Here is a 23,503-nt window from a genome sequence, read left to right as displayed (position 1 = left end):
AAGGCAGTTGATGGTAATGGTCATATTACAGTTTAAACTTCTTTATCTTTGTTTTGAATTTTTGCAAAAAACTTTGCTGAAAATGTTTCAAAATTTTTTGTTTTAAGGGAAGACATTTGTGGAGCTAGGGAGAAATGTGACACATTAGGTAAGTTTAAATACAACTTACATAATTATTTCCTGAATTGTTTAAAATGTTTCTTTTCCTTTTATTTTACATTGTAATCCTTTTCATTGTCGTAATGATGGTCGTTATTAGCTTCTGCTTCAATACATTTTAAAGAAGAACAGCAAATATGGTGCCCATTGCTAAATATCAAGTGTCGTGCAAAGCTGGACATGAAGTGTTTAGTTATGTAATATTTGATCCACACAAAATAACATATAAACTATATGCAGTTTTAAAGCAAAAAACCAAAACGAACAGCCATAAATCTACCACCAGATTTAAGAGCCAAAACTTAATACTATCATATGGCCTGTGCTAAGTCCTTACTCTATCCTTTTTGTGTGCCTCCAGCCAGTAGCCAATACCATGAATTCTGTATGTCCCAGTTACTTTCATCTTTTGGAAAACAGTTCTCTATGTGTGTGCTCATAAAAGAAATTGTTCGATTTTGCTTTTTGAGCATAGTGGTTGTAGTTCATGAATTCTCACTGCTGTGTAATATTTTCTCCTCAGTTTACATATCTACATGCTATCGGTGGATATTTTGGCCAATTCCAGTTTTTCATTATGAATTTCACTTTAAAATCTAGTGTATATTCTACAATTGAACTGTTATGTCATTAAATGTGCTAAGGTTCAACTTTGGTATATCTTCACATGGTTGTACCAATTTGCACCTTTATCAATAGTTTATTGTACACATTGCTTTTGATTATGTCCTTATCAACACAAGGTATCTAGAGAATTATCATTTTGCCATTTTAATGTAATTTCATTATAGTAGTAATTTTCAGCTCCACGTTTATTGAATTTGAACATCTTTTCATAGCTACTGGCCATTCGTACTTCTTTTGAGAAATGAAATAAGACCCATTTTTCCTATTTTTTGGTGTTAGTCATTTTCTTACTGCTTATTTTAAGTTTTAAAAATTATTTTCTAAGTTCTCATTTAAATTCCAGTTAATACACAGTGTAGTATTAGTTGCAGGTGTAGAATCTAACGATTCAACACTCCATACAACACCCAACGCTCCTCACAGCAAGTGCCCTCCCTAATCCCCATCACCTATTTAACCCCTCCCTGCCCACTTCCCTTCCGGTAACCATCCATTCTCTACAGTTAAGAATGTATTTCTTGGTTTTCTTCCCTCCACTGCCATGTTCATTTGTTTCATTTAAATTCCACATGTGAGTGAGATCACATGGTATTTGTCTTTCTCTGACTGACTTTGCCTAGTCTATAGCACTCTACCTCCATCCACATCATTACCAATGGCAAGATTTCATTCTTTGTGATGGCTGAGTAATACTCCATTGTATGTGTACATATGTATATATGCACACAAACACCAATCACAACTTTATCCATTCATTGGTCAATAGATATTTAGGCTCTCTCCATAATTTGGCTATGGTAGATGATGCCACTACAAACATCTGGATACATGTACTCCTTGGAATCTGTGTTATTGTATCCTTGGGGTAAATATCTAGTAGTGCAATTGCTGGGTCATAGTTCTATTTTTAACTTTTTGAGGAACCTCCGTACTGTTCTCCATAGTGGCTGCACCAGTTTGCATTCCCACCAACAGTGCAAAGGGTTCCCCTTTATCTGCATCTTTGCTAACACCTGTTTGCTGTGTTAATTTTAGCCATTCTAACAGATGTGAGGTGATACCTCATTGTAGTTTGGGTTAGAAAAATCTTAAATAACCTAACCTTAGTCCTAAAGGAGCTAGAAAAAGAATAACAAACGAAGCATAGAGCCAGTGGTAGAGGGGAAATAATTAAGGTTAGGGCAGAAATAAGTGATATATAAACTCAAATAGTAGAACCTATCAATGAAACCAGGAGCTGGTTCTTTGAAAAAATTATGGTATTTGTCTTTCTCTGAATGACTTATTTTGCTTAGCATAATACCTCCTAGGTCCGTCCATATTGTTACAAATTTTTAATATTTTCTTCTTTTTATGGCTAATATTCCATTGTATATGTACACTACAGCTTCTTTATCCATTTGTCCATTAATAGGCACTTGAGCTGCTTCCATACCTTGGCTATTGTACATAATGCTGCAATAAGCATAGGAGTGCATGTATCTTTCTGGATTAGTGTTTTTGTTTAGGTAAATACCTAGTAATGGAATTACTAGATCGTGTGATATTTCTATTAATTTTGGGAGGAACCTCCATATTTTCCACAGTTGCACCATTTTACCTTTCTACTAACAGTGCATGATTTTTTACCTTTTCTCCACATTCTTCTCAATGCTTGTTACTTCTTGTCTTTTTGATACTAGCCATTTTGACTGGTATGAGGTGATACCGCATATGGTTTTGATTTGCATTTCCCTAATAGTGATGCTGAACATAATTTCATGTGTTGGCCATCTGTGTGTCGTCTTAGGAAAAATATCTGTTCAGGTCCTCTGCCCATTTTTTTACCTGGATTGTTTTTTGAGTTCTTTATATATCTTTGATATTAATCCCTATTGGATATATTATTTGCCAATATCTTATTCAGTAGGTTGCCTTTTCATTTTGCTGATGGAGTTCTTTGCTGTGCAAAAACTTTTTATTTTGGTGTAGTCTCAATAGTTTATTTTTGCTTTTGTCTCTGAGGAGACATGTCTATAAATATGTTAAGGCTAATGTCCAAGAGATTATTGCCTGTATTTTCATTTAGGAATTTTATGGTTTCAAGTCTCACATTTACGTCTTTGATCCGTTTTGAATTTATTTTTGTGTATGGTGTATGAAACTGGACCACTTTGGCTTTTTGAATGTAGCTTTTCAGTTTATACCATTTATTGAAGAGACTCTTTTCCCCATTTTGTATTCTTGCCTCCTTTGTTATAGATTGCCCATAAGAGTGTGGGTTTATTTCTGGCTATCCTCCTCTATTCGTGTGTGTGTGTGTGTGTGTGTGTGTGTGCGTGCGTGCGCACATGCGTGTGCATGCGCACACGCGTGTGCATGCACACTAGTACCATGCTGTTTTGATTACTGTAGCTTTGTAGTATAGTTTGAAATCTGGGATGGTGTTATCTCCAGCTTTGTTCTTAATTCTCTGAAGGTATTCTTATTATCCTTTAAATCAAGGGTCATGATAATGATAGCTGATATTTGAGTATTTACCATGTATCATACACTCTTGTGAGGTTTTGTGTGATTTAACTCATTCAATCTTCACAACAAATCTTTAAGAATAGCTTTCAGTTGCATAGATGAGGACAAGTAATTTGCCTGCGGGTACACAAATTATATTAACACAAGTATTAGTATTTAATTTTCTCATATAAAATATGTGGAAAAATTGTGAGATTTTTCTGCTGTATTTTGTAGATGCCATTGCCCCAGTCTCTGAGCACTTTTTGCAAAGTATGTTGTAAAATAATTTTTACTTATAGGGCACCTGGGATTTAAGCTTCTGACTTCAGCTCAGGTCATGATCTCACAATCCATTAGTTCAAGCCCAATGTTGGGCTCTGTGCTGACAGCTCAGAGCCTGGGGACTGCTTCAGATTCTGTGTCTCCCTCTCTCTCTCAAAAATAAACAGACATTAAAAAATTAAAAAGGAGTTTTATTCTTTAAGGTGGTTAGATTGGAGGACTCTGTGCAGCTTCTTGAACTTCCAAACACAGGGAATGGGTATGAGGTTAGGGCCCATACCGCTTTATCCTACCTCTGACCACTTTCATTGAACCGAATATCCACTTGAGTGAATGTAGGCACAACCATCAGTTAGCTGCTTCGAACCATAATGTTATATATTCACTTTGATTTTGTTTGTTCTTGCCTGTTTATGGGCATACTTGAGTATGGACTTCAATCATACACAATACATGTTTCCACAGATCTGTTAAGTGATTAAAATGTTTAGCTTAGAATATATCCATCTCTGAGCATGAAACCAAGTTTGGGTGATAAGAGTCCATATTTTGTTTGAAATGCCTACACAGCCTTAAAAATGAATATATGGAAATGGAGTGATTTAACAGATTGAAAATACTAATGGAGGCATAGGAATGGCAAGATACTCAATTAAATGGTTAGTTTTAACTTCTAGTAAAGGAGAAATGTAAAATTGGCCAAAATTGACTAAAAAAATGGCACATACAAGCATCAAGTCCTAGTTAAGGAAAACAATTCTTTCATACTTTGGACAGCAGACTTTAAATCCTATTTTTTCCCTTACTCATTTTTGGCCTTGATTCTGACCAAGAAAAAGCTTTTGGTGGGGAGCTTTGCCCAAGCAATGACTTTGGGTGTGGGTTCAGAAAGAGCAAATACTCTTTTTTATTAAAGAGAAAAGCATTGGCAAGTGAACTTGTTAGTCTGAATTTTTCCAACATTTTTAGATTCCTCAGGTTAATATCTTTTAAAGTGCGCAAGCACACACACACACACACACTTGGTACGAAATTTAAGTGCTAGGAAAATGTCCATGTTCTTAAGTTTTATGAATGAAATAGTGTATAGGCGCATGGGGTTAAAACACAGTGGTTAATACAGGTCTGTATTAAGAAATTTATGAATGTACAAACTTTCCAGTAAGAAACGGGTTATATATGAAAAATTCTGCTTTCTTATGAAAGGAATTTACCTAGCAGAGCAGATAGTTTACAAGAAAATAATAGAGGATGGTAGTAGTGAAAACTATGCTATTAAGGAAAATGCCAACTTGGTTGATGTAATACGTATTGTTGTAAGCAACACTTAATGTCAATTTCTTCTAGACTATTTTTCATGGATTCTATCAGCTCTGATTCTTTTTGTTCAGTCAGTTTATACTGCACATTGGCATGACATGATATCCTTTATCTTAAAGAGTAAATATATCTTAATAAACCTTCTTTAGCTAAAATACAAAATTATTGGGTGCCATTAGTATATGAATCCTATTTTATTTAATATATATTGGATACCAGGTGCTATTCTATGCACTTAACATACATTCACTCATTATAATTAATTGTATGCTGCCTCAAAAGTTTTTAAAATGAAAATTTATTATAGTGGTGTATTTTCTGTATTAGTTCTATTACCAATTTAAACATTCATTGCCTTTTCTAGTATCCACACTAATGGGGCCTAAAACTTCATGCTTTGTATAACATACTTTTTCCTCTTCCTTTTTTTTTTTAAATACTTGTTTGCCCCATATTTTGAATTATTTTCTTCAGCAAAATCCAGGAATTGGTAAAAAATATTTCAACTGCAGATAAATCATTCTGTTCTTTTTTTCCTTCACATTAAAAAACACATCTTTCCTTATGTGGTATTAACAGCCAACTCTACATCCTTTTTTTTTTTCCTTGCATCCATTTCTAAGTAGTAATGCCCATAGTAAATGTTTTATTTATGATTTGATGTTTCCCATTTTCAAATACAACTATGAAATTTTTCAGGTTTAGCAGAATTAGGTACCCTGTGTGATCCTTTACGGAGCTGCTCTATTAGTGAAGAAAATGGATTGAGTGCTGCCTTTACCATAGCCCACGAACTTGGCCATGTGTAAGTACCTTCTGCTACCTCAGTAATAGGTTTTCTAGTAATCACTGCATAGAAGACCTAAAATTCCATCTTCAGTTGAGTAATTAGCAGCTCTATGTCTTAAAAAAAAATATTGTTAGTATAATTTTCATCCCTGAAATGCTAACTCTGGCTCTTTTGTGATCTGTTAGGTCAGACAGGCTGCACTGATCAACAGACTAAGCAAAGAACTAGCACTTGGGAATTCTTTTATTTCATTTACTGTATTGGATTACTATGACCAGCACTTCTGGCCTCTATCCCTTGTTACCCCATACATGACCAGGTACTGTCCTCTACCATCTTATGGGAGGGCCTGCAGGGGCTTCTGGTTCTGGGGAACTCCTGATAATAATGACAATACCAACTCACTTTTGCTCTTAAAGCTCAGAGCCCCAGCAGAGAATATGGTATGTGGGAATTACTTAATCATTAAAAGATTTTTAAGTCATTCTTCTAGCTCCATAGTTGTGTGTGTTTGTGTGTGTGTGTGTGTGTGTGTGTGTGTGTGTGTGTGTGTGTGTGTGTTTGTAAAAATTAGGGAGGGGTTCTATCCGTTCCTGCATTATTATAAGTTCTGCTGGCGTTCTGTGCTCTAAGAATGGAGGCCATGATTCCATGAGATAGCCTCAGAGCTCCCATGGAAAGTCAGAAACCCCTACAAACTCATCCTCTGAAAGGGATTCCGAATGTGCACCCCAGCACTCCTGGGATTTCTTGTTCATCTGCTAATAGGGATTTGAGGCTAGAATGCCCTCTTTAATATACTGTCTTTTCCTGGTCATACCTTACATCATTAGCATATTCAACAGGGATAATTTCAAGTGGAAACCATTTTTAGTAAACTAGTGCCTCTTTAGTTCCCCTGCAGTGTGGTTATTATTAGCAGGGTGCACACTCAAATTGTTAAAGTGGAGGATAGGACCAGGAGCTTACCTGAGGGGTGTAGATGCATTGCAGCAACATCTGGAAAGCACTATTAGCTGATCGCCAAGGCTACTAACTAATGAAAAACTGCTCTTGCAGAGAATACCACCTTAGACCTTTATTTTCTTCCTGAGAAACTCTTTAGGTGTCTTTAGAATATGGGTAAGTAGTTTAATTAAAAGACTGGTATTTAAGTACAAATCTCTGCAGGCAAAGAGCTGAATTAGGTGGTTTCAATGTTCCTTGTAAATGCAAGTTTATACTTGGGTCCTCAAATGAAGGCATAGGATCTGTTGCTGACCAGCTAATTATTTAATATATTTGCTCTTAGGAAGATTTGGCTGCCCTTGAGGAATGTTTTTGTTATTCGAATTCGGTCAATAATCACTTAGTGAATACAGACCAGAAACAGTCCTTAGTCTGTTTCATACGAAACATGTAGACACTATAAAATGATAAGGAATGAGAGAGTAAAGAAGTTTTGATACTGTAGTCATAGTCCGTGGTCTAGAAACTGGTAACACCTTTATGTAATTGATCTTCACACATCCCTTACAACAATGCATGTTGACACCTGCAAGTACTTATGTGAGTGCTCTGTCAGTTTTGTGATGAGGTAAGCTAGAGTCCACATTTTTATTGTTTAGACTCCAATTTGGAGTCAAAATCAACAAATAGTGCTACTGATAAAAGTTATAATGTAGTGTTTGAGATCCTGTGCTTCTAAACATGAAAATAACCCTGATTTTATAATGTTTTATGGGAAAGATCAAGAGTATAATTTTGTATTTTATCTTCTAAGATCTGTTACATATTTTCATATTCTTTGTTTTTATTTTTAGATTCAACGTTCCACATGATGATAGTTTTAAATGTAAGGAACCTGGGATTAAACACCAATATCATGTAATGGCTCCAACTTTAAATTACCACACAAGTCCTTGGACCTGGTCAAAATGTAGTCAGAAATATATCACTGAATTCCTAGAGTAAGTCTAAAGTTATATTACTTTAGTTAAATAATGAAACATTTATTAGACTATAGACTTTGAACTTTGTTATTTTAAAGTGATTTAATTTCTGTCCAGTTTTGGCTTAAATTTGTTTACTTTGTACAACTGGGTTTTAAAAACAAAGAAAGAGTTGTATGTACACATTTCACTCCTAAAATATTTTGGTGGGGGCAGGTCAGACCTAGATTTGGGAGCTCTATTAGGATAACTTGTTTCTAAGGGGAGACTTAGATTCACAGCTTTCTTACGTGTTTGAATTTTTTCAGTAGGGACTGCGTAATATAAGAGGAGCTTAAGTGGTTCAAGCTTTGAGGTGCCTTAGAAGGACAGACAATAGCTGAGGTCCAACTCTGAGTATTCCAAATAGCTCTCTGTGGCCAGAGGGATGTGGAGTAGTTTATGCTTACATATTCTTCTGGAGGATTTTCCTAGGTCTGAAGAGGGGGCAGATCGATTTTTCTTGCCTCACCTCCATCTCCCACGTTTCTCTGCTTCCCCACTTTTATCCAAATGGTGTTTCTATCTTAAAGTTGCCAAAAGGCAAGGCCAAGTTCTAAGTAATTTTTTCTGTTTAAAAGCAATATTCATTTCCTTATATATTCTAATCCCCAGTATATGTGGTTGCTAGTTACCTCTTTTGTGAGAACTATGGAAATAAATGAAACTATGCTTTGTAATATGTTCATAAATCTCAAGATGATCAGTTTTTTTTTATCCTTGTATGGGGAGTTGATTTAAAAGCATAATACACAATTGCTGTTGTATACATAATTGCATATAGTTTTGTTCAATGGCTAGCTGAGGTATTGGTTAAAAATACCAGGGATGTGTTCATTTTTGAATGGTGCTAATGGGATTCTCTCCAATGGAAATGTTAAACACACACACACACACACACACACACAATCTGACTTAAGTTACATGTTCATTTTTGGATGAAACTTAACATCTTTCTAGCCAGTAAAAATTGCTAAATTTCTTAAAATTATGGTAATGGAATGAATTGTTTTTAATCCAGTTGGGATGGTTGAATATTTTCAGTTTCTTATATGCTAAATACTGCATTACAAACCAGAAGTGAACAACAAATATTTCTCCTATTTGCCACTTTCTAAGTCCTTTACATGTATCCTTGAATAGCCGTTTGCAAGGTGGATAGTGTCACTATTACTGGAGAGGAGGAGTCCCAGCCTCTGGCATGTTAACTTGTCTACAACCAGGCAGGCATCCTGGAAGCAGCAATACCAAAACACAAACTCTGCCTCTTTGAAGTGGACACAACGTAACACTTCCTGAAACTGCTTTGTTTTGTTGTTGAGAACTATAAATGTACTTTCTCAAATGATTTAAAAACTTTTTTCTACAACATACTGACAATTTGGGGGCGGGGGGAGGTGCTTAGGGTGGCAAAGCTGGTTAAGCATCCAGCTCTTGGTTTCAGCTCAGGTCATGATTTCATGGTTTTCTGGGTTTGAGCCCTGCGTCTGGTTCTGGGCTGGCAGCATGGAGCCTGCTTGGGATTCTCTCTCCTCCTCTCTGTGCCCCTCCCCAGCTCCTGCTGTGTGTTTCTCTTGCTCTCTCAAAGTAAACTAAAAAAATAAAAAAATAAAAATTTTGAGAATTTAGGCATTTAATAGAAGGGATTATTAATGGACAACAAAATAGATAAAAAATATAGTGTGATTACATAAATGGGTTTCATAAATTATATTCTGATGAATTTACAACTTTTTTTTTTAATTACACCTTCAAAGCAGTTATGGGGCTCAAATGAGAAACGGATTTTTTTGCGACTTTCATATGTATTCACTTAAAAAAAAATTTTTTTTTTCAACGTTTATTTATTTTTGGGACAGAGAGAGACAGAGCATGAATGGGGGAGGGGCAGAGAGAGAGGGAGACACAGAATCAGAAAAAGGCTCCAGGCTCCGAGCCATCAGCCCAGAGCCTGACGCGAGGCTCGAACTCACGGACCGCGAGATCGTGACCTGGCTGAAGTCGGACGCTTAACCGACTGCGCCACCCAGGCGCCCCTGTATTCACTTTTAAATTATGAAAAAACATACTGTTTCTGAAATTGTAGAGCACAGTGACTGTGATGAAGAATCTTCTATTATGTATCCACCTGTATTCACAATATTTTTGGTCTTTGGTACAGTACTGGCCATGGGGAATGCCTCCTTGACAAACCAAATGGAAGAATATATGATCTGTCTTCACAACTTCCTGGATTAACGTACGATGTGAACAAGCAGTGTGAACTGATGTTTGGCCCTGGATCACAAGTATGTCCCTACTTGGTAAGAAAATTAGGTTCTTCTTTTGTTTTTTAAACTCCAATAAAGTTAAAGTTAGAACAGATTTCAAAATGTACTTTTATTCTCTTGAACAGAAGGTGAACTAAATGTATCTTCGAAGTTTTAACTTTTAGAGACATAGATTGTTTGCCCGAAAGGGGTTAAAAACAGGGAAACCCGGGCTCCTGGGTGATTCAGTCGGTTAAGTGTCCGACTTCAGCTCAGGTCACGATCTTGCGGTTCATGAGTTTGAGCCCTGTGTCAGGCTCTGTGCTGACAGTTCGGACATTAACTCTCACAAAATCCTATGTCAAGTATTCCCATTTAGAAAACAGGTTTTAAAAACATTCAAATATTTATTTTCAAATACTAATTTGGGGGAGTGGGGGTGTTAAAGACAGAAGTGTCTTGATAACTAGTTGTATTAAAGGACCCAGGAATTTAATAGACTACATTTTAATTTACACAGATTTGAATCCAAAAAAATCTAGGGCCTGTTGTTATTAAATAATTACTTTAGAACTTTGAGGATTTTTCATAGGTTAGATGCACTACTAGATTGTGAGGATCATTGGACCAGGAATGCAGATTCATTCACTCATGGAAATATGCATCTCCAGTGGTCAGTTTAGGATCTGACACATACTAGGTGCCACAAACTAAGTGTTTGTTGAATTGAATGAGTGAAAGTTATATAGCCATGGGTGCAGAGATGGGCAAAACATATTCCATATAGTAATATTGTTTAAAAAACATAATTTAAAAAAGTTAATATGCTTTTATTTATCTTAATTTTTATTGATTTTATTTTATTTTTTATTTATAAAAATTTACATCCACATTAGTTAGCATATAGTGCAACAATGATTTCAGGAGTAGATTCCTTAGTGCCCCTTACCCATTTAGCCCATCCCCCCTCCCACAACCCCTCCAGTAACCCTCAGTTTGTTCTCCATATTTATGGGTCTCTTCTGTTTTGTCCCCCTCCCTGGTTTTATATTATTTTTGTTTCCCTTCCCTTATGTTCATCTGGTTTGTCTCTTAAAGTCCTCATATGAGTGAAGTCATATGATTTTTGTCTTTCTCTAATTTCACTTAGCATAATACCCTCCATTTCTATCCACATAGTTGCAGATGGCAAGGTTTCATTCTTTTTGATTGCCGAGTAATACTCCATTGTATGTATGTATGTATGTATACACACACACACACCCCACACCTTCTTTATCCATTCATCCATTGATGGATATTTGGGCTCTTTCCATACTTTGGCTATTTTGGCTATTGTTAATAGTGCTGCTATAAACATGGGGGGGCATGTGTCCCTTCGAAACAGCACACCTGTATCCCGTGGATATATGCCAAGTAGTGCAATTGCTGGGTCGTAGGGTAGTTCTATTTTTAGTTTTTTGAGGAACCTCCATACTGTTTTCCAGAGTGGCTGCACCAGCTTGCATTCCCCCCCCCCCAAAAAAAAGTTAAGCTTTTAAATATCCATATTGAGGAGGGGAGATTTAACATAATTTTTGGAGATCCATTTCTTTTCTACCTGACCTACCCACTAAATAAACATTGAATTTAAATTCAGAAAGAGGGAATTATCTTGGGTATAGCTCCTGTGAACCTCTGGATTTTTGTTTCTTAGGAAAACTTGAGAGCCCTTTGTTCAACTTGAAAGTATGCATTCTATTCACAAAGTAGGAAACCAGTATACATTATACAGTATTTCTATGCACATTATTCATACATTCTATCGTATCAAAAGAGGCTTTTGGAAACTCTTTGTGAATAACATTTAACAACAAAAAGTCCTTTAGAAAAATGTCTTGCAAAGAGAAAAATGTCCCCCATAATTTTGAATATTTCCACTCTAATTTCTCTCTCCCATTGTTCAGTGTATGATGAAAATCCCTATGTTCTTAAAAACTGAATGTTGCCATTTTATGTGTTCAGAGGCAAATCAATGATTAGAACTTAGTGAATTTTTTTTTTTGGCTTGATTATTTCCAGCTCTGACCTTGAAACCATGTAATCTGTAAGATCAATGTATAAACTGATGGTTTACACTGAATTGATCTGGTGGTTGTAGTGTTATTTTACTCTTGTCTGCTTTTTGTTATCTTGCAGAAGCAATGCAGACGTCTCTGGTGTACGAGTGCAGAAGGCGTTCACAAGGGTTGTCGCACTCAGCACATGCCCCTTGCAGATGGAACAAACTGTGGTCCTGGGATGGTAGGTGTCCTGGAAGGGTGAGTCTTGTATCAAGAGACTATCCAAGGAAGTGATTGCTCTGCGTTTCAGCGCTCTTCATGATTGGTCAACTCTTGCTCTGCTAGTGAATCGATGTTGCCATGTGAACAGATAGTAACCTAAGTATATTAGTCTTATTATCAATGAGTATAGACATAAAGATCCTAATAGATCAGCAATTTCCCCAAATTGAGGGATGTTACCATTGTTTGCATTTTCTCCTATAAAATTCAACCAGGTATAATGGGAAGTTTTAAGTGGCTTCTTCGTATATTTATTGGTTGTAAATGTCTTCAAATACCTCATATCCCTAAACATATAACATCAGGCATGAACTAATTTAAATCTGCAAACATGATGCTGAGAGACAGGGTTTACCCTGATAACCAAACATCAATGTGAGGATGAAGTCAGGTGGTACTTGGTGCTTCAGGATGAAGGCAAGTTCCATTGGCCTTGGTGTAGCCAGTGCCGCCTGCGCTAAATAAGCTTGAGTCTGTTGACGCCTCCTCTGAGCTACCTCAGCACAAAATGAATGCTTTCTTGGCAATGGGGTTGGCTAGTGCTGCCGCTTTTGTTAACTTCACATTGGGCACAAGTAGAAACTGAAGGACCGGGTCACTAGCTGATCTTTTGCTTTACCAGCTCTTTGCTTCATGGAAATGTTTGCACCAGCCATTGCCCTTCTCCTTGCCTTCTGTCAAAAGGCATGTGTTTTCTGTGAATGTTGCCTGCATTACAGAGTTTTATTGGGACTTGAGCAATTTTTGCAGTAGCTGAAGTCCTCTGAAATGGTTTAGCACTCAGATTACCTTGGGACCAAAATTCTAGTGGACTTCTTCAGTTTGTCGATTGGAGCTAGAACTGAACTTTAAAATTTTATCTTTATTTAAAATTGTTATTTTGAAGACCAAAAATATGAAAGACTTTATTTTTCTCACTTTTTGTGACCAGTACTGGTAATTGGCTTTTGGGGGAGACTAGGGTGGCATTTGGGAGAGTTACTGATTATCTAAGGATGAGCAGAGAAAAAAACCTTGTTGTAGTCTGAATTAGAAACAGCTGTTAGCTCATTAGAAGACTTGCTCCAAGGTAGTCCCCAGATTCAAATCTGGTTGGGCCTTAAGTGTCTTAGCAAACTTTAAAGTTTACTCTATGCCGTGAAACTTCAGGCTTGATGGCATGTGGCTAACATAGTGATGGATATATTTACATGCATCACATATACCATTTATAACTGAGTAGTCTAAATCCGGTCAATGCATTAGCATGATAAAAAATTGAGATATAGGAGTAAAATGCACAGATATCAAATGTTCAATTTGGTAAGTCTTAACAAATATAGATGGACACTTAGCCAATATCCCAATCCAGATGAGAACATTTCCATCACTCTAAAGTTGTCTAGCCTCGGGGCGCCTGGGTGGTGCAGTCGGTTAAGCGTCCGACTTCAGCCAGGTCACGATCTCGCGGTCCGGGAGTTCGAGCCCCACGTCAGGCTCTGGGCTGATGGCTCAGAGCCTGGAGCCTGTTTCTGTGTCTCTCTCTCTCTCTGCCCCTCCCCCATTCATGCTCTGTCTCTCTCTGTCCCAAAAATAAATAAAAACGTTGAAAAAAAAATTAAAAAAAAAATAAAGTTGCCTAGCCTCTGTAGAGTTTCCCTCTTTCCAGAGAGAGAACATACTTCCTGATTTTAATGTAAATCGAACTATATAGTGTATGTACATGCACGCGCATACACACACCCTTTCTGTGGGCAGAGGGAAAAGGGGTCAAGCTTTTTTTATTCAAGATGTTGGAGTTTCATCCATGTTGTGTGTATTGATACTTCATTCCTTTATGCTGCAGTGTAAATCAGCTGTATAAATGCACCATAATTTTTTTATACATTCTTCTGATAGACAATTGGGTCACTTCCAGGTTTTGGTCGTTATGAATAAAGCTGCTATGAGCATCCTCATACCAGTCTTGTGGGCATGTGCTTGCATCTCTCTGAAGTAAACAAATAACTAGAAACGGCTGGGTCATAGGGGAGGTGCATGTATGTAACTTCATAGGGAACTGCCAAACCATCTTCGAAAATGGGTACTTGAGACTCTCGCAAGTGATGTATGAAAGTTCCAGTTGTGCTGCATGTCTTGCCAATTGCTGATCTTGTTAATCTTGTAACAAAATTTTAGACACTTCAGGTGCAAAATGGAATACTATTATGTTTTTAATTTGTATTATCCTGATTATTCTCCATCTTGAGCATGTTTTCATGTACTACTTAGCCGTTCAAATATGGGGTGTAGTGTAAAGGGCCTGGATTTGTTGGAATTCAAGGTAAATGTGTTGAGACACTGGGACCTACTTTAAAACTTGTATAGATTAAAAGCAGAAATGCATTTGGGGTAACATGTGTATCATGTAGATATAAAATCCCTTTTATCATTTATTGAAGAGAGTGAGCCTCTTTGCATTAGCAACATTCAATAATAAATGGGCCTTTTTTCAAGGAAATTCTAAATGTCCTGTCTTTTGCTTCAATATTCTTTTAGTCCCTTTATCTTGTGACTATCTTTCATATAAGACTATCTTTTAAATACTTGTGGTAGTAAAACTATTAGCATAAACATATAGTGGAAGTCACCTGACAATGACTTGACTTTTTTTTTTTTTACATGGTGAACAATACAACATTCTTTTTCTTGGATTTTTCAGAAATAGTGCTAAAGGATTATTTGAAACATTTCTGGAAGATGTTCCCCAAATTTATAAGAACATAGTACATTCTATTCAGAGATTTTTTTTTTTTTCACTTTTAATGGCTTTATCATTTTGAATGATCTTAATGGAGGGCACAAAGCTTTTTTCCTGCTAATTAATAAGCTTGGTTATAGGATTCATTCATTCAACAAAGATTTATCAAGGACCCACTATGTGTCAGGCACTATTCTAGGTGCTCAGGGTACATCAGCAAACAAAAAAGAAAAGATCGCTGCCTTCATGAAGCTTACATTCGTAGTCGGAGAGTGATGACTGCAATTTAAAATGTAGTGGTCAAAGCAAATTTTATGGAAAGTTGACTAATGAGCTATCTTAAAATGAGAGAATTAGCTATGGAGAATATTGTGGGGAACTGAGCTCCAGGCAAAGAACAGCTAAACTCCTAAATCTGCAGTATTGGAGTGGTTCAAGAAAGAGTAAGGAAGGACATTGTGGCTGGGGTGAAGGGTGGTGTATAGGAAGTAACTGGAGGAGTATTTTGTAGGTCCCTGTCAGCCATTGTGAGAACTTTGCATTTATTCAGAATGAAAAAGACAATTTGAGCAGAGGAGTCACCTGATTTGAGCTAATTTTTAAAGTAAGTTGAAAAGGATCATTATGATTGCTGTTGAGACTAAACTCTAGAGAGCAAGAGTTGGAAACAGAGGAGATCTACTTGGAGAGGTATGGCAGTGATAGAGATGAGAGATGACGGTGGCTCACACCAGAGCTGGGAGCACTAGGTTGACACTTAAAAGTCAATTTGCTTTTGAAGGAACTAGAACATTTGCTAACACATGAAATGTGAACTGTAAAGAAGAGGTTGACTGTTTTTGGCTGATCAACTTAGATCGTATCAGCAGATTTTAAGGGGTTGGCAGTTGAATTTTGGTGTGATGTGTGAAATGTAAGACGTTGAAGTGAAGATGTGTAAACAGCTATATACACAAGCCTGGAGTTGAGGAGAAGGATCTGAGCTTGGAGTGATTGTTGTTGATAGGGAAGCATAAAGGTAATGTGAGCCCAAAAAGTTCAGCATTAAGTGGAGACCTAGAAACCAAGAAGGGGGAAAAATGATACTGCTAAATCAAGTAAGACAGAGACTGAGAACTGGCCATTGGGTGATGTCCACATGAGCTGCTTCATGGAGGGTGGGGCTGTGAGAGCAGAGGCAGTGAGAGACCATGGTCATGGATGGCTTTTTCAAGGAGAAACAAGACAGTAGCTGGTGGGGAAAGTGAGATCTAAGGAAAATTCTCTTAAAGAGGGTAATTATGTATGTTTGTATATTAATGAGAATGAACTAATGGAGTACTTCTCCAATTAGCTCTAGTAAAGGACCAGTCTTTTTTAAAATTTCTGATAATTTAAATCGATACTTGTACAAAATGATGGAAATGATTAGAAAAAAAAACATTCAAAATGACAAAAACCTTCAAAATGTAAGCCAATTCTATGGAAAAGAGTGTGGCAGATCTTCAAATTAAAAATACAGAGATGCCTGGGTGGCTCAGTCAGTTAAGTGTCCGACTTTAGCTCAGGTCATGATCTCATGGTTTGTGGGTTTGAGCCCCTCATTGGGCTCTGTGCTGATGGCTCAGAACCTGGAACCTGCTTCAGATTCTGTGTCTCCCTTGCTCTCTGCCCCTCCCTTGCTTGCGCGCGCGCGCGCTCTCGCTCGCTCTCTCAAAAATAGACATTAAAAAAAATAGACATTAAAAAATTAAAAAAAAAGAAAAATAGAATCATCTGATCCATCAATACCACTCTGGGCATATATGCCAAAGAACTACAAACAGCCTTGAGATCTCTGTACAGGCCTGTGGCCATCAGCATTTATTCTGTATAGCCAAGACGTGGAAGTGTAACCCAAGTGGCCATCAATGGATGAATGAAAAAACAATGTTATATATACATACAATGGAATATTATTCAGCCTTAAAAGGAAGTTATGACACATGCTACAATGTGGGTGAACTTTGAGGACCTTATGCTAAGTGAAATAAGCTGGTCACAGAAAGACAAGTGATGCATGATTTTAATTATATGAGATATATAGAGTAGCCAAATTCATGGAAACAAAGTAGAATAGTGGTTGCCAGGGGCTGGGCGGGGGAGGGGAGAGCGAATGGGGAGTTAGTGTTTCAAGAGTATAGAGTTTCAGTTTGGGAAGATGAAGAGCTCTGTGCTTGGATGGCAGTGATGGTTGCACAACAATATGAATGCATTTTAATGCTACTGAATTACACACTTAAAATGGTTAAGATGGTGATTTTGTGTTGGGTATTGTACCACAACGAAAACAAATATAAGCCATTTTGATGTTTACTTTTGAGAAAATGCTAGCATGAGCAGGGAAGGGGCAGAGAGGGAGATGGGGAATCCCAAGCAGGCTCCATGCTGTCAGCACAGAGCCCCATGTGGGTCTTGATCTTACCAACCGTGAGAGAGATCATGACCCAAGCTGAAATCAGGAGTCCTTTGCTTAACCGACTGAGCCACCCAGGTGCCCCAATATAAGCCCACTTTTAACATTGATAAACATGAAATTACTGCCCAAATCCTATAAACGTTTCTAAATTCAATATTTATTTTCAATTTCTCTACTCCTTGCAGTGACTAGTTCACAGACTGGCATCAGTGCATGGACCACTTTTTGGTTAGCTTTTTTTTGTTTTTGTTTTTGAGAGAGAGCACAAGTGGGAGAGGGCAGAGAAAGGGGGACAGAAACTTGCTCTGGGCGGACAGCCACAATCCTGCAGCGGGGCTCGAACTCACGCACCATGAAATTATGATCTGAGTTTAAGTGGGTCGCTCAACTGACAGAGCCACCCAGGCACCCTTGGTTAGTTTTTATATATTAGAGACTGGAACCATGATGCTGTAGGAGAGAGGGGAGAATTGTTGGAGTGATGTTTGGAGCCATGAGAGTAATTGAGATCAAGTGCACAGAGGGATTGACTTTGACTAGGATCATGGATTTTTCATGTACCCTAACCGGTGGGAAGGTTGAGGACTGAGCACAGGTGCCCTTAGGTGGATAAAAGGAATAGTAGATAGTGAGCAGCTTCTCGTGTACATTTCCATTTTCTTGTTGAAAGTAAGAAAGTGATCATTGAGGCTTTGGATGAGATGAAGTAAACCGCTAAAAAAAGTGGGAGAGTTTATCTTTGCATAAAAAACCAGAAGCATAGATCTATATTGTATTAATAGTCACTTCTTTAAAGTTTTCATCTTACTGTGTTTTCCCCATACAAGTATTCCCTCCCCCAGTGAAACTCAACATTTTAAAGGCAAGGGAAATTTCCTTCTTTTTGCATTCTACAGATCTTACTCAGCAGATATTCAGAAAATATTTGAGTGTCAAATGTAATCCCATTTCTGAATCAATATCTTTAAGTTGTGTGCATTTTCTCCACTGATATTTATGGTATTTAAATTACTGTGATATTGCAATTGGGTATGTACGAATCATTTCTTTGTGTATTTTTTTGTTTGTTTAAGCATTGCCACCACGGGCTATGTGTAAACAAAGAAATGGAAACACGTCCTGTAGATGGTGAATGGGGACCATGGGGACCTTACAGCTCTTGTTCAAGAACATGTGGAGGTGGAATCAAAAGCACAAGCAGGCTCTGTAATCGCCCCGAGTATGTCTTTTTTATGTCACTGTAAATTAAGATTATCTCAAGGCACCAGAAAGTAAACATCAGTTTCATTCACTTCTATACTGGAGGAGGTCAGTCTGTAAGTTTCTGAGATTTAGAAAACTTCTGGAATACTTTGAGCCCTATTACCTTAAATCTTGGTAGACTCAAACCTTTAAAAAATATATATATATTATTTATTTTAATAATAATATACATATAATTATTTAATAACTATTTAAAATTAATGATATATAACTAATATATATAATTATATGTATTATGTATAATATATATAAATATTTATATATTACATAAATATATATATTAACCAGCTTAATCTTTTAGAATATGAATTTAAGAGCTTTTTTCTGATTTAGATTACATTTGAGGAATAGTTGTAAAAATGAAATGACAGTAATATAAGGGCATTTTAATACTGTGTTTCCATTGAAATCCTGGCTCCTTTAAACTGTGTGTTGACTCTTCTGGATAAAATCTGTACCTTCATGACCAGTTGTTACTCTTTTGTGTAATTTGACATGTCATATTTTCTTTCTCTGCTTCTCATAGATGCATCAGTGTCTTTAGCTCAAATAAGTACTGAAGCATATGTTCCCCCTCCTCAAAATCTTTAAAAGAACATAGAGATTCCATAAAGATTTTTAAGTACTGTGTCTGTTGTTATGATAAATTGGTAAGCAATAAAGAATTTTTGATGCAGAGATGACAATACTCTGAAATGACTTCGATCATTGGAATTCCAGAATAGCTAAATTATGCTGGAAGTTTTCATATTTAAAAAATGCTGACAAAACAAATTTTTATTTTCCAGTGTAAGTTGAAATAGAGATGGATGGATATAGATAGCATGAAACTCGTGGAAGTGAGCGATAAGTAGTATATACAAAACAATGATGCCTGGATATTTCTTTAACATGGTATAATCTTGATTATCTTTGGTTCACTGTTTGTTTTTCACCCCCCAAATGAACAAACCCTATTCTGAAATTTTAAACCAAATTCCCAACGATTAGTTCCTTGTGAGTTAAGTCATGAATAAGCTATCATTGCTGCCCTCCAGACCACAGTGTCCATCTTAAGATGAATGTCTTTACAGTTCATTAGCCATACACTTGCTTGAAAACCATGTAATATACTTCTGTTAAACAGGAAGTGTTAGTGGGACATAATTAGTTTTCCAGATCCCGGAACAGAATGGAACAGTTTGAGAAGTAAATGGCAGAAAGAATATTGTACTGATGTGCTTTAAAATGTAATGAATTTGACTAGGCCAAGAAACGGAGGAAAGTACTGTGTGGGCCGCAGGATGAAATTTCGATCATGTAATACTGATTCATGTCCAAAAGGCAAGCAAGACTTTCGAGAGAAGCAGTGCTCTGATTTTGATGGTAAACATTTCAACATCAATGGTCTTTCCCCTAATGTGAGGTGGCTTCCAAAATACAGTGGGAGTAAGTAGTTAGAATATTTTTTTGATGTAAAAATTTCTTGAGACCTAGGAACACACAGCTGTATTATTGTACACCAAAAATTTGACTTTTTCTTACAGTTGCCATAAAAGATCGCTGTAAACTCTATTGTCGGGTTGCTGGAACCACAAACTTCTACCAGTTGAGGGATAGGGTTGCCGATGGTACTCCTTGTGGAACTGAAACTAATGACATCTGTGTTCAAGGCCTATGTCGGGTAGGTAACTTATATTGAAAATGACTTTGAGAATATTTTTCTTTTTCTGTAACCAAATATTACTTCTGTAGCATCAGAGTACAATTCTGGAATTCTCATGAATTCCAGTGCAGTGCCCTTTAGTGATATCACCCTATCATTAGGAATATGGTCAAGAGACTATGACTAAGGAATTCTCCGTCATCCAGAGTGACTCACAAAACATTAAGATAAGCTTGCTAAGGGGTGCCTGGGTGGCTTAGTAGGTTAAGTGTCCGACTTCAGCTCAGGTCATGATCTCGTGGTTGGTAAGTTCAAGCCCTGTGTCAGGCTCTGTGCTGACATTTCAGAGCCTGGAGCCTGCTTTGGATTCTGTCTCTCCTCCTCCTGCCTTTCCTCGGGTTGTACTCTCCCTCTCTGTGTCTCTCAAAAATGAATAAATGTTAAAAAAAATTTTTTTTTGAAAAGTTTGCTGATTTTGTTTTGCTTGAGGTATGCGAAATCAAGATGAGGCATGAGATCGGCTTCTTCAAAAGATAGAAAATATTAGGACACAGGGTTGTAAAGTCCTTTTTGCTACTTGAAATGAGACCCTCTCTGGTGACCCCTCCCCCGTTGGTTAGTTGATGATACTCCCCCCTCCCTCTTTTCATCCTTGTCCTTCACTTCCCACGTGCATCCAACAGGCATTCACTGAGTATCTACTAAATACTGGATACTGTTCTAGTTACTACTCAAAGATAGTCCCAGGTTAGTAGGGGAGAGACATGTAAATAATTCAAATGCAGGACTTTGGGATCATGTACAGGGTGCCGTAGGGATCTTGAGGAAGGAATGTTGTGTGACAAAAGGGTGTAAGTGATTCAGAGAACCCTTGTGGAGGGTGTGAGGCTTGAGCTAATTGAGAATGAGTAGGTTGTAGTAAAGGTGAGGAAGTAAGGGTTGGACATAGGGATTGGCTATTACATGCACTTCTTGTCTGAAGTCCTGAAGGTCCCTGGAAAGAATTTGGAGTTGAGTGAGAGATGTGATTTGATCTATCTGCATGTTAGAATCTTCATAATCCAGTGGTTTAGGAGAGGATTGGAGATAGGTCAGCTGGTTAGGATTCTGGGTGAGAAGGAGATGAGACCCTGAATTAAAGCACATACATTACAGATGGCGATCTTAAAAAACAGTGGGTTTGAGAATTAGGATAATGAATTTGGTCTAAAGACTACAAATATAATATGAACTCATTCCTTGGGTTAAGGCAGAACTTGAGAGGACTGATTTTCTGTTAGCCAAACATCTATTACCTACCAGTTACCTGGATGATGAAATGCTTTGCACCCAAAGGTCTGATGAGATGTTCAAAGAAAAGGAAAAAAATAACCTGGAGGCTAGAAAAGGGGTACTCTGTGGCCTGAGAAATAGGTTTTATCTAAATTAGCAGGAAGTCCTATACAATGGAAAAACAATGATTATCTGAACTTATAGATGCAGATTACTTTCAGAAAATATCTAGTCAAAATTTGGGAAATACTCTGTATAAATTCGAGTAACCTCATGAAATTTTTTTTGATCATTAAATTTTAGGAGTATTCTAAAGAACAAAGAGTTGTTGCAGTGTCTGCAGAAGACAGTATCTGCATAGAGAAATGTGCTTGTTCTTAACCCCTGGATCAAACCATTCACTCTCACCTTTATCGAATCACTCATTCTTTACATAAACTTATTTTTCTGGTTATTAATTTTGGAGAAGTAAATTTTCAAATGTACTCTATTCCCAGAGTTCTAAGATTTTGAGTTAAAAAAAAAATCACAAAAAACATCCTGTTGAAGTTATTTTAAATGTGCTCCTTAAATCAGATTTTTTTTTTGTTTCTTTGAATTAATTTCTTTAAAAAGTGGCTTAAATGGATGGTGGACATAAGAATTATTGTCCATGTTTGTTACAACACAAATTCCTAGTTTTTACCTCCGAGGATTTTTAATTCAGAAAATCTGGGATCTGCCTTTTTAAATGCCATCCCGTGTGATTTTGATGCAGGAGGTATGTGGATGACCCTTTGAACCTTTTTTTTCAACCATGTGGAAAGGTGTGTGAAAATATTGATGTATAACAAAATCAATAGATCCTCTGAAAAATCCTATTGTATCGAATCACCTATTAATTGAAAGAGTACTTGTGAAAAGTTTGTAAGGCATCATGCTTATAATGAGTCATTTTTATAATCTTGGTTGTAATGGTTATTTTGAAGCAAGCTGGCTGTGATCATGTGTTAAACTCCAAGGCCAGGAGAGACAAATGTGGAGTGTGTGGTGGGGATAATTCTTCATGCCGGACAATGGCAGGTGTCTTCAACAGTGCTCATTATGGTAAGCTATGTATTTTTCTAATTTTCCCTCATATGTGGTGTAAAAATGGAATATAATCAATTTCACTTCTCTTTAAAATTAGTAGGAGAATATATCATATTTTCTATTCTGAGACTTTGCTAGGACAATCTTTTCCTTTTTATGGTAGCAAACGTAGTTCTGTAGAATTTTCTTTGCAAAATGAAAAATGTATTTTTTACAGTTTATCAGCCTTTAAATTGTGTTCAAACAGTTTAGTATGAATTGCTTCAATTAAAGCAGTATAATTTAAAACCAACACTTTGTTTTTATCCGTATGAAAAGTATAGTACATTTTACACTCGGGTGATGCTTATGAATCTCAATCACTAGATTTGACATTATTTTTGTGGTTAAGATCCGTTATTTTATAGGAGCCACACACATTTGATCCAGTTAAAAATGGCACATTTATCAGTTTGGTCTGTATCCACTGAAAAACAATTTTTTTTTTTGGTAGAAAACCACATGTACCACATTAGGATCAAATATATAGCCTTGCCAAAATTGTATTATGAATTAATCAGTTTGCAAATGGAAAAAGATGTTAAATTCATTTGTACAGTTGTAGCCTTTGTCACATTTCTGCCCCCTGGTGGTAGCCTTTGTCTTTCACATTTGCAATACCTAGAAATTGCTTTGTTGAAAAACGATAAATGCAAAGACCTGAGTAGTGGTGGTAGTAGGAATATTTTATAGTGAAAAAATTAATTAAAAATGTTTCTGGTAGTCTGTTGGCTTAAAACCAATATGCATGTAGTGTATGTAGTTTCAGACCATTTATCACTTTATTTTTAAAATCTGATCCCCTAAAGGGAAATAGATAAAGGTGCTCTAAAAACATGCAAG

General features: G+C 36.8%; 1 protein-coding gene across 4 annotated transcripts in view; it reads left to right on the top strand.

Moving 5' to 3' along the window:
• The window catches only part of ADAMTS20 (ADAM metallopeptidase with thrombospondin type 1 motif 20), a 177,836-nt gene that overhangs the window by 63,787 nt on the left and 90,546 nt on the right, over positions 1 to 23,503 (top strand). For 3 of the 4 annotated variants that reach the window (XM_023256963.2, XM_023256961.2, XM_023256960.2), the window contains exons 7-15: positions 108 to 148; positions 5,581 to 5,686; positions 7,474 to 7,620; positions 9,803 to 9,944; positions 12,069 to 12,173; positions 18,444 to 18,589; positions 19,880 to 20,061; positions 20,160 to 20,296; positions 22,519 to 22,636. In XM_023256963.2, the coding sequence (XP_023112731.2) occupies positions 108 to 148; positions 5,581 to 5,686; positions 7,474 to 7,620; positions 9,803 to 9,944; positions 12,069 to 12,173; positions 18,444 to 18,589; positions 19,880 to 20,061; positions 20,160 to 20,296; positions 22,519 to 22,636 (1,124 nt within the window). The remainder of the gene's footprint in view (positions 1 to 107; positions 149 to 5,580; positions 5,687 to 7,473; positions 7,621 to 9,802; positions 9,945 to 12,068; positions 12,174 to 18,443; positions 18,590 to 19,879; positions 20,062 to 20,159; positions 20,297 to 22,518; positions 22,637 to 23,503) is intronic. The other variant, XM_045061659.1, reaches the window with a different exon arrangement.

This window comes from Felis catus, chromosome B4 (assembly GCF_018350175.1).
Source record: "Felis catus isolate Fca126 chromosome B4, F.catus_Fca126_mat1.0, whole genome shotgun sequence".
NCBI classification, from domain to species: domain Eukaryota; kingdom Metazoa; phylum Chordata; class Mammalia; order Carnivora; family Felidae; genus Felis; species Felis catus.
This window is presented reverse-complemented; position numbering and strand designations above follow the sequence as displayed.